General features: G+C 38.9%; 1 protein-coding gene across 11 annotated transcripts in view; it reads right to left on the bottom strand.

The window, feature by feature from the left end:
- The window catches only part of KTN1 (kinectin 1), a 106,193-nt gene that overhangs the window by 60,948 nt on the left and 32,800 nt on the right, over positions 1-12,445 (bottom strand). For all 11 annotated transcript variants that reach the window (XM_056133196.1, XM_056133201.1, XM_056133198.1 and 8 more), the window contains 5 exons: positions 10,568-10,684; positions 9,427-9,567; positions 7,469-7,575; positions 5,762-5,894; positions 3,620-3,707 (listed from right to left, as the gene is read on the bottom strand). In XM_056133196.1, coding sequence (XP_055989171.1) covers positions 3,620-3,707; positions 5,762-5,894; positions 7,469-7,575; positions 9,427-9,567; positions 10,568-10,684 — 586 coding nt within the window. The remainder of the gene's footprint in view (positions 1-3,619; positions 3,708-5,761; positions 5,895-7,468; positions 7,576-9,426; positions 9,568-10,567; positions 10,685-12,445) is intronic.

A 12,445-nucleotide genomic window follows, 5' to 3' on the forward strand; every position in this document is an offset into this window, starting at 1 on the left:
TGTAGGGTAGAGACAGACAGCACAGTCACAAATACATGGATATTATGTTTTAAGAAGTCACCTCCATGCAAATCATAACAGAATGGAACTCAAAAAATAACTCTTGAAATATAATGGTAGTATTTAGGATTAGCATTATTTCTTACCAAAAGAAGGGGAAAAAATTCTGCAGGAAAAGATACTTCCAACTTAAAATTCTACATCCAGTAAAACCACCAATAAAACATGGAGACAGAAAGCATAAAGATACTTTTATATACACAAAGCTGCAATAAAAGTACTTAAAGGTGTATGTATGGCCACGAAGCTACTCAAAGATGTTATCTTTGAATGAGGAAGTAAATAAAGTAAGATGGCACTGTCTCACAGAACTCAGAAAACACAACCAAAAAGTCACCTATTTATTCAACCAAGAAAACAAGTACAAAAGGGGGGAGGGGGAGAATTAGGGGTTTTTTGGTTTGTTTGTTTTTTTTAAGTAGAAAAATACGTACTTTTCTAACATGGGCTGGAGGGTAGGGTCTTTGCCTTGCACGTAGCTGACCTGGCCGACTGATTCTTCTGACCCTCTCGGAGAGCCCGGCAAGCTACCGAGAGTATCTTGCCCGCACGACAGAGCCTGGCAAGCTACCCATGATGTATTCGATATGCCGAACACAGTAACAAGCCTCACAATGGAGACATTACTGGGCCCACTCGAGCAAATCGATTAACAATGGGAAAACAGTGCTACCGTGCTTTCTACATCTAATATGTTGAAAGCTGGAAGAGGAAAAAAGGGAATCTAACCATAGGTATAATTTTAAACAAATACCAAGCAAATCAAAAACATGGTGATTAATTAGCTATATAAAATTATTTATCGTTGTAGAGAGAGAGTTGCAGTTTTACTATTTATATCAGCACACTGCTACATATCTTAATTATATAAACAATGACTGTTGATATATTCAGAACATATTCATAACCATAAACTGAGAATGAATGAAGAGTGGGTGGAATAATGTGAGACTGTTAAGTCTTCACTTTCTATTATAGAAAGTCCACAGATGAACTTCTGGCCAGAGTGAGGTTTTACTATTTAGTTACAATGGCCAACTACATATAACTATAATCTGTATAATTCTTATGACAAAAACCATATATGCTTTGCTGATAAAATATTAATTTATAAAATAAACCAATGTATCTTAACATAAATACAAACTTTACACATAAAAAGAACTTCAAGGGGTCAATCTGTACCTGTGAGGCGAGTGCATCAGCAGCCTGATGGCACCGTCAGACTTTCAGATACCCCAAAATTGCTGCTGTGCCTTTGGCCAGACCCCAAGAAGGTAAACAGTCAAAAGTTAGGTATGAGACACACCCACAAACCACCTCCAGCTCAGCTATATAACTGGAGGCATGGCCTCTCTGGTTCCTGATCGAACTGCTTAAAGGCCATGATCCCAGAGACTCAGAAATGAATCTCGGAACCCAAAGGCTTTTGGCAGAAATGCGTCCTGTTCCTGCAGTAGGTTACTGGAGCTGGGCCACTCCAGGTGAGAATAGGTTTCGTGCCTTGGCCTGTTCCCCCTGGCGGCCCGGTGACCGCCATCCTCCAGAAGCCACTGGACAGTCAGGTTTGGGCCTGCAGTGACGAGACACGCAGGGCCTCACCAGAAGGGGCTGGAACCACCCCTTTCCTCCCCGTCCCAAGGAGACCCCGTGTTGCTGCCTACAAACGGCCTCTCTGGCTCCTGATCAAGTTAATTAACGGCCATGATCCCAGAGACTCAGAAACATCTCTTGAAATCCAGCGGCTTTTGGCAGAAATGCATCTGGACCGCATACAAGATGGCCGCCGCCTCACAGCTTATTGGAAAGCCAGGTATGAGCCAGCAGTGATGGGGCAACTGCAGTCTCATGGGAAGGGAGGCAGTACTGGCTCGTCCTTCACACCCTACCGAGGTTGCAAGTTGCCCCCCATGAGTGGCTCTCCGGCACGGCCATGGATCCAGAGGCAAAAGGACTTATCCAGAGTCTGGCAGCTTGTGGCAGAAAAACAAATGGACCAGGCGTTAACTATAGTGCCATGCCTCCCCAGCAGGGAAAGGGTGTTACTCCCTTCCGCCTTCTTCCCCACCAGCAGCAAAGTGGCCACCACCTCATAGGAAAGCTTATAGGTGATGGGGCGACTGCAGTCTATGGGAAGGGGGACAGTACCGGCTCGTCCTTCACGCCCTACTGAGGTCACGAGTTGCCCCCTACGAGCGGCTCTCCGGCACAGCCATAACACCAGACGCACAGAAACCAATCTCGTAATTTTCTGGCTCTTTGCAGAAATCCAAAATCATGCAGCTGCTATCGCAGCCGCACAACATTATATGATTCTCATAACAAGCTATAGAAAACGAAGTATTTCACAATGCTCTTTCAGCAATTCTGATTGTTGGGGGGGGGGGAAATTCTAAACCATAATGGTGCATCTTTTGTCGAAATAATGAATGTAATCAATGTAGAGAAGAGTTAAGTAGAAATCATCTGCCTCACAGGCATTGGGAGGGGTGAGAGGGGGGTATATTGGGGTTCTTGGTGGTGAAAAATGAGTACAGGTGAAGGGAAAGGTGTTTGATCATTGTATGCCTGAGACTTAAACCTAAAAGCTTTGTAACTTTTCCCACAGTAATTCAATAAATATAAGAAAAAAAATAAATAAGATTATGAAAAAAAAAGTAAGGTGGAGTTCATGCCCAATTCAATCAGCTAATCAGTGGCTGAATAAATAGCAGTACTCCTAAATTAAGGTATACTTAAATACTGGACCAAAGCTAAATACCAAACAAAAGAAAAGGTAAAAATCAGAGGAAACCAAAGGTCAACGTGTTACAACTCTGCATGATTCATTCTACTGATCTTCACTATTACTAACTGGCTTACAACCTCACTAGGGGGATAAAGATAGAAATAATGGGATATAAAAATATACATATATATTGCAATACAATAAACTTCTGAAACAGAATTATCAACTCATTCAATTAAAAATAGAATGTATCTGCATTTAAGTAGGCTGTTTTACGTCAACTACTTGAAATATTAATGTTCTTGCTGTTTTTCTCCTCACAACATACAAAGGGAGTTTTCTTCCACAGGAACAAAAACAAAATGCATTGATTAAAGAATCAAAGAAAATACCTAGCAGCTGAAGCGATAGCACAGCGGGTAGGCCATTTGCCTTGCATGCAGCCAACCCAGGTTCGATTCCCAGCATCCCATATAGTCCCCCTAGCAACGCCAGGAGTAATTCCTGAATGCAGAGCCAGGAGTAACCCCTGAGCATCACCGGGTGTGACCACAAAGAAGAAAAAAAGGAAATTAACCTAAAGAAACCATAAATAGGTTCCCATTATCTTATCATGAACCACAATTTTACCTGCAATTTGATGTTTCATACAAAGCAGGGATACAGCCTATTTTTAAAACCCTGAGCAATAAAGGAACTCTAGAAAATATAAGATTTATTTTTATTAAACTATAAGCAAAATGCCAAGTTATATATTTTTTACACAGACAGGAGAGAAAATTTTACCTAGAATATGAAATCTAAAGTTACATGAATACCTCTTCCCCTTACCTTGTTGTGCTGCATCATGCTCTGCTGTTCTCTTCCTGATATAGCTCTGGATTTCTTCCCACCTCCTCTCAGCTTCTTGTAATTGAACCTGAAGAAGATACATCAGCATAAAAACAAAATTTCAATAAAAGCATACTCTTGTATTAAAAAACCGCTTATTCTGAAACATTATCTCTGTATTTTTATAAGATAGACAGTTAGGCCCAACCTAATAATGTACGTAGATAGTATTATCAGTCACAATCATTATACTTCAATATGAAGAATTTACAGACTGGTGATTATTTCAGAAACTCAATTATTTCTCCTTTATCAACATAGCTACTACCATGTATGCAGATCCAACTTACATACATGTTAGTTAGATAAAATCTGTTTCCCATTAAATATTTCTTTAGCTAAGAAGCTTTCAACAGTGAAGGTATTACTTAAACTTAAGTATGCAATGTGAAATTGAGGTACAGTACAATTTTATTACAATTATAATTTTTGGTGCAACTTACTTATCCAGATAGAACAAATCTCCTTATACAATACTAGCAATTAATTTACCATCAAGACAAATATTAAATAAAAGAACAATTACATCTCCCCCCCCAAATTTTAAAAAAAAATTTGTTTTAAATTTTTTAAAACAAAAAAATTCAAGAGAACAAAAATTAAAACTATTTTTACATTCCATTATTCTCAGTCTTATTATCCCTAACTATTCTGGAACTGAACTAGAATCACAATGATATATTAACAACGGAATCAAGACTGTATTAATGATCTAGTTAAGAATCTGATATACTTAATTGAATGAATCCTCTCCCCAACAAGGAGGAACACCACACTCTACTCAATGTGCATGTGCTATGAAGTGCAAGCAATAGAAAAAAGAATACAGAAATAAATATGTTCCACCTCTTTCAAAGTATTAAGCACACCAAACAATGCCCAAGGACAATTCTGTAATTAAAAAAATTATGACATTTGGGGAATGGAGTGATAGCACAGCGGAAAGGGCATTTGCCTTGCACACGGCCGACCCAGGTTCAATTCCCAGCATCCCATATGGTCCCTGGAGCACCGCAGGAGTAATTCCTGAGTACATGAGCCAGGAGTAAGTAACCCCTGTGCAATGACGGGTGTGACCCAAAATAGAAAAATAAATAAGTAAATTTTTTTAAAAAATTGTGACATTTGTGCTAGCTTCACAGCACATATAAATAAAAACTGTATAAATAAAATCTGTATATTATGCCTCAAGTAAACGATACTGGAGCATTACTTGCTCTTGTACTAAAGCAAAAAAACAATCAAAAATAATATATGCATGTATATATATTTCAAGAAAGAAGAATTTGCTGAACTTATGGATAGTCAAATTATAAATGATACGGATCATCTTAACTACATGATCTTTATAATACATATATAGATTTAAGTGCCAATTATAAGACAAATTTCATTTTTCCTATCTTTAAATTCTTATTCTTTTGAATTCAGTCTTTAACTTTGAATTCAAACATATTCTCAATTCTCTTAAGAAATACATGTCTATACAGGCACTGTAGCACTGTAGCACTGTCCTCCCGTTGGTCTTCGATTTGCGGGCCCAGTAACATCTCCATTGTGAGACTTGTTGTTACTGTGTTTGGCATATCAAATACATCACGGGTAGCTTGCCAGGCTTTGCAGTGCGGGCGAGATACTCTCGGTAGCTTTCCAGGCTCTCCAACAGGGGCAGAGGAATTGAACCAGGTCGGCCACATGCAAGGCAAATACCCTTATCCGCTGTGCTATCGCTCCAGCCCATCTATATAGGCAGAGCCTTTATATCACCAGTTCACTAATCCTCAAACTACAATTCTCAAACCTATAAACCTGTGATTCTCAACCCTTTTCAACTATACCCTGCTTCTGATCTTGACCTTGTTTTTCCTTCCCCTCTATGTGGCTTCCCCACCTCTTTCCCCCTCCCCCACCATCTACTGGTCACCTCTAGTCTCGGGTCTCCCCCTCCCCATGTGATTTTCCCCTGTGGTCACCTTGGAACTATCTTGGAAGTTCACAAAGGTGATGTGACCCCAGTAAAAAACTACTATCTACACTTAGAGACACTGAACTAATAAAATACTAAAGATGGGAATATATCACCTTCAATTGAGTAACTGCTTGCTCAGCATTTTTCTTTTGTACTTCTTCTTGCTGTAGCTTTCCTGTTTTCTCAGTCAGCTCATTCACCAGCCTACCATAATCCTGACGAAGTTTATTTAGTTCTGCAGACTGCCTAAAAACAAAAGAATTTGAAACTTTCTGTTGTTACAAACACAGGTACACGAATAAAATACCCTATCTAAGTTTTGCTGAGTGAATAATTTCACTTACAAGGTAAGAGAGATAGACAGCAAGGGGGTTAACGATCTTGCCTTACATCCCACCAACCCCAGTATGAACCCCTGGAATGATATATGGTATCCTGAGTACCACCAGGGATTCTCATGAGCACAGATCTAAGAATAAAAAAAAAAAACAGCCCTTTAGCACTAACTGTGTAGTACAAAAACAAAAATCCACTCACAGTTAACAGAAAATCAATGCTTTATATGAGAACTAGAAATAAAGTTTGAGAGGTCAAAGAGAGAACAGTATGTAGGATGCCTGCCTTGCATGTGGCTGACCAAGGTTAAATCCGCAGCACCCCAATGTTTTTCAAGCACTACCAGGAGTGATCCCCAAGAGCAGAGCCAGGAGTAAGTCTGGAGCATAGTCGGGCATGGCCCAATTATCAAAAAATAATAATAAAAAGAAAAATGAAGTTTGATGAAGGCTAGGACTGATCTATGACTGGAAGCTTGCCCCAAGTTGGAGGAAGGGCAGTTAGGACAGAGAAGCAACCACTATGACAATGATAGTTAGAAATGATCACTTTGGACAAGAACTGAGTGCTGAAAGGAAGTGATATACAAGATAACCTTTCGGTTGTCTGTACTGCAAATCATAATGCTTAAGGGGGGGTGGAGGAAAGAGAGAATGGGGGTTAGATATCTGCCATAAAGTCAGGCTGGTGGGGGGCAGAGGAGATAGAGTGGGGGAGGGAACTGGGGATACTAGTAGTGGGAAATGTACAATGGTAAAAGACAGGCGTTGCAATACTGTATGACTGAAACCCAATCATAAATAACTATGTAACTATCTCACAGTGATTCAATTTCACAAAAACCTTAAATTTTTTTAAATGAAGTTTGAGTATAATTTCTGAACAGTTCTAATTATTACACAAAATCCAAAACCACTAAACACCAAGTAACAAAAGTGGATGACCACACCTTTAACATGGAGCATTCATTATACTGGTATTCTGAAATTAAAATCAGTGAGAGTACTTATCCTATGTAAGTACACTAATTATTTTCTCTAGGATACTGTTTGCCAACGTATAATCCAGAGCCAACAACATCACTATCACGAGGAATGTGTCACTCAATTAGTGCATTCATGAACTATTAATTCTAGAGTCACTGAATTATAATCTTCTACAAGGGATGGACCAAGAATATACAGATGCTTTTCTGTTTATTTTCTAACTAACCTATGGTTCAGAATAGTGAGGTTTCAGAGCTACAGTTAAAAGAGATAAATGAAAATTGGAAACTGTATCAGTGGTAGTACTAGCATTTATCACATACTTTTGCTGAAGAAATTTTTCATGCAGCAAAAAATAAGTTTTTAAAAATTAACTCATTTTGGAAACAAATGTGAAAAATGAAAGTCCATATAATTGCCATCTAACACTATTTTAATCAGTCAAAAAAGTAAACCATCATTCAAGGAAAATACAGTGGCAATCAATTAGAAACATACTTGCTTTCTAGCTGGTTTGTAGTGTTGCTGACAGCATCTCTCAGTATGCCATTTTCCTGCTTCAAGTGCGCTATCTCTGCCTCCATCTGCTCACGAAGTTGCTGAAACTAAAATTATATGCTCATGAGATTTAAAAAACAAAGACTGCCAGAGTCCCATTTTAACTTCACAAAGAAACTTTATAATGAGAATAAAAGAGCATCAAGACAATGATTGGCCCATTCTTCTCAAACAAATTTCCAGGATGTTGCATTTTCGTAGTGATAAACATATATAATGCTGCAACAGCATTCAAAAATAGATAGATACTCGGGGACAGAAAGGTAGTACCGTGGTAGGAAATTTGCCTGGCATAGAGCTGACTGGATTCAATCCTCATCACCCCACATGGTCCTCTGAACCCATCAGGAGTGATCCCTGAGTGCAGAGCCAGGCGTAAGCCCTGAGCACATTGGTATAGCTCCAAAACAAAACACTTATTAAAATAGTAAGTAGATAATACTTGCCTATTTTAAATAAAAGTACAATACAATAATGAATTTTAAGAACTACAAGATGATTTGGAACTTCTTTCCTATCCTATCAACAGACTCCTAAGTACTTAGTTAAGCATGTCCTTATCCCAGAATATGTCTATTCTATCCTAAAATGTCAATTTTTCTGTTTTGAGGTGACAATCAGTGGTGCACCAAGGCAACTCCTGCTGTGTTCAGGTTTCCCAAATGCAAAACAATCAAAGATTCAGTTTAGTAAGCCATCTCCCTGCACCTCCCCCCCAACCCATGTATGGGATATTGGAGGGGGGGGGGATGAGTTTGCTTTGTTTTTTGCTTTTTTGGGTCACACCCAGCAATGCTCACGGGTTACTTCTGGCTTTGAACTCAAGAAATACACCTGACAGTGCTTGGAGATCATATGAGATGCTGGGGATTCAACTCAGGTCAGCCGCTTACAAGGCAAACGCCCTACCCGCTGTATGATAGCTCCAGTCCTGTAAGGGATATTTTCAATGAAAATGTTTAGTAATCAAAAGCTGTAACAACTACAATTGTGCTCAACAGTTACACTGTTACAAATCAGGTCATAAATACATAATAACTTCATTACATAAAAATGAACTTGCTAAGTTATTTTGGAATCTTATCTTTTACATAAGAATTGCAGAATCCTTGGGGCTGTATAGTACAGAGGGTAGGGCACTAGCCTTCCACACAGCCGACCCAGGTTCAATCCCCAGCACCTGATATGGTCTCCTAAGCACCTCCAAGAGTAACTCATAAGTGCAGAGCCAGGAGTAACTCCTGAGCATCACCAGGTATAGCCCAAAAAACAAAACAAAGAACAACAACAACAACAAAATTAGAGTCCAGGGGCTGGAGCAATAGTTCAGCGGGTAGGGCATTCGCCTTATACATGGCCAACCAGGGTTCAATCCCTGGCATTCCATATGGTCCCTTGAGCACAGCCAGGAGTAATTCCTGAGAGCAGAGAGAGGAGGAACCCCTGAGCATTGCCGGGTGTGACCCAAAAGCCAGAAAAAAAAAAAAAAGAGTCCTTTATTTCTGTAAGGCTATGACTCAATTTAGTACGGAAAAATCTCAGTAATAACTTAGTGAATTTACACAATTAAAAAAAATTACTTGTTTCTATTTCTCAGAAACATGGATTCCTAACTCTAGCCTCTACATATACTCAAATTAAAGAATAACCTGAATACAGTTTATTCTCAATACCAGACTAATTTTATTTATTTTTTTAATCACAGGAAGTAGCAAGAAGAAAAGATCTCAAGTGGGGGAAATATTATAGGGTTTAAGCACTGGCTTTACATGCAGCTTACCCCAGTTCAATCCCCAGCACCTCATATGATCTCTGGGCACAATCAAAAGCAATCCCTGAACACAGTCAGGTGTGACCTCAAACTCTTCTCCCTCCCCCCAAAAGGAAAGATAATATACCTTCATCTGCATCTGTTGAGTTTCTTGATAACTAACATGCATTTTGTTCTGAAATACATTGTGTTCCTTTTCTAATGTTCCAATTCGATCTTTCATCCTTGCTATAACCACATTGCTTCTTTCTTTCTCAGTCATCATCTCCTAGAAGAGTACACCAGAAAAAGAAAAACTTATGTAAAAAGTACCACAAGAGGGGGCCGCACCGACAGTGCAGTAGTTTGGGTATTTATCTTGCACACAGGTAACTGAGCTTGATCCTCGGCATACCATATAGTTCCCTGAGCACTGCCAGGAGTAATTCCTGAGTGCAGAATCAGTGGTAACCACTGTGCATCTCCGGATATGGTCAAAAACCAAAAGAAAGCACCGTAAAAGTATATTAGGAACATATTTTTTTAACACCAGCAAAATAATGTCAATAGAGTCATGAATTCTGAAATAAGAACTTGCAAGATCAGGTGCAGGGGAGATAACTAAACAAGTTGGAGTGCTTGCTTTACATGCAAGAGATTCAGATTCGAACCATAGCACCGCACCTCCCCCAAAGTACTACCAGTAGTGACCCCAAGCCAGGAGAAGTCCCTGAGCACCACCAGGTATGACCCAAAAACAAAAGAACAAGGTTAAAGTCTTATTTTTTTTTTACCATCTTCTGCATCTTTTCTAAGAGATGAAGTATTGACCCTAGAATAAATCTATAGTCTAACTTGATTAGAACATTTTGTTTTGTTCTGTTTTGGTTTTGTTGGGACCAAACTAGTCTGCTCGGGGATGACTCTTGGGAACCCTCATAAGACAATATGGGACAAAATTCATATCTATCTGTAAACGGATTTGAACTGGAACATAACTTTTGTTTGAATAATTCTAAATTAGATCCAACTTAATCTGTTATGTCTCAATATCCAAACGTCTTGTTATTCTAAAATTAGTATATCAATAAAAAATATTTTAAAGTTATAGTTCAACTGCAAAATCTACAAATATGAAAGAGACATTCCCAACTAGTACCAACTTCTAAAAGAAAAATTTTCTGGATAAAATGGATTACACAAATCACTAAATCAGAAATTATCGTTTTTAAATCTTTTGTTGCTACTGATTAAGAAAGCCTATCTCTTCAATAGAAAACTGTCTTCACCTGAGTTAATTGCTTACACCGGTCCTTTGCTGCAGTGGCATCTTCCTTCACAACAGCAAGTAATTTATCTTTTTCTTGAAGTTGATGTACAAGAGTCATCAATTCTCCTTTATTTGACTATGATTGAAAGAAGAATAAAAAATAATCAGGAAGTGCTAACAAAGCAAGACAGTATTTAGAGGATGCATGTGTACTCAGATCTCTAGCATCACACAGTCCAAGACAACACTAGGTGCAGACTTGGTGCTAGTAGCCCCCAGCACCACCAAAGTGCACCCCCAGCACTGGAAAGACTGAGTAGCACTGCATTCTTAGGCCTTTGCACTGAACTATCTCACACTTAGCCAAGAAGCACCAAGAGTATCCTCAGCCCCCTACCACCACACCCAAGCAAATAAAAATATAAAATAAGATTCATAAAAGTAACTATTACTATATATTATGGTCCATCCAGAGGATTACATCTCAAGAAACAGATTTTTTTATAAGAAACTGTAAGACTTCTGATTTTTTCTTTTTTTATTATTATTTTTTTTAATTTTTATATTTTTATAAGTGAAACACCATGAGGTACAGTTATAAACTTATAAATTTTTGTGCTTGGGTTTCAGTTATACAATGATCAAGTACCCATCCCTCCACCAGTGCCCATCCTCCATCATCACGGGTCCCAGCATCCCTCCCACTCCCCATCCCCCCATCCCATCCTGCCTCTGTGGCAGGGCATTCCCCCTTGTTCTTCTCTCTTCTTTTGGGTACTGTGTTTTGCAAAGAAGACTCCTGATTTTAAAGTCAAGACAACAATCTTCCCCCCTCCTTATAAAAGGTCAAAGAGTGATATGAAATCAGTATCAAGAAATACTGCCAAAAGTAGTGTTGGATTAACATAGGCACTTGACACCACAGTCAGAATATACCCAACACTCTAAAGGTGTCATGAATCTGTAGTCCTCTAAACTCAACAGGCACATACTGAAAGGTAAAACCAATGGATGGTATCCTCCTTGACATCAGCAATGCAGAAGACAGTACATTTCTTTGAAGGGCTCAAGAAGTAAAAGAGAAATGAAGAAGAAATCACACAAACATTTCACTCAGAGAGCAGCAGCAAGTCGAAGCAGCAGAAACAGAGAGACTGCCTAAGTGTAATATTTTACCTTAAGATAAAAAAGACTAAGATAACTCAATTTACATAAAGTCTAGAGAGAACATCAGTTAATCATGGTACTAGGCCATAGGATAACATTGGTTTGTCCTTTCTGCCTTGCCACAGGGAGCTTAGGTTTATTAGGTTACTCCCATCGCAGTGCTCCCATTCCTTTGTGTTTATTTGTAATGTCTTTCTTTGTGCTCCGTTGATTTGTAAATATTGTTTTTCTCTTCTACTTAAGTCCTTTGCATAGTTAATTCAGAGCAAAGTCCTTTTTGTATGGGTGGGCATGAGAAGACAGTAAATGCTATGCTTTTGTAACTTGGGAGTTAATTGACTCTCAATGATATTTACCTCCTGGGCATCTGTTCTCTTGACTTTAAGTCTCAGTTGCCCTTACTTCCTAGAACCCCAAAAGCAGGGTCCTGACGAAGGACTGGATGGACCCAGGGCAAGCGGTGAGCTATGTGCTACCCTGGTATCAAAGTGGGCCTGGCCAAAGTTCAATAATGCATAACTATAAGTTAAGAACATGATCATGGACAAATTCTGGCATGATCCAAATAGTATTAACTAGATTCAGACCCTGCTAGGGTTAGAAATAATTAATCCGGCCTGAGCACTGTAGTCTGAGTCTGTGGCAACATGTTCCCAGGAGAGCCACCCTACAAACCTCAATGTATCTCTTACTGTGTCCATATAAAATAACTAATATTAAGAAATAGAAT

The sequence above is a fragment of the Sorex fumeus genome, unplaced genomic scaffold, assembly GCF_029834395.1.
Source record: "Sorex fumeus unplaced genomic scaffold, SorFum_2.1 ptg000098l, whole genome shotgun sequence".
Classification (NCBI taxonomy): domain Eukaryota; kingdom Metazoa; phylum Chordata; class Mammalia; order Eulipotyphla; family Soricidae; genus Sorex; species Sorex fumeus.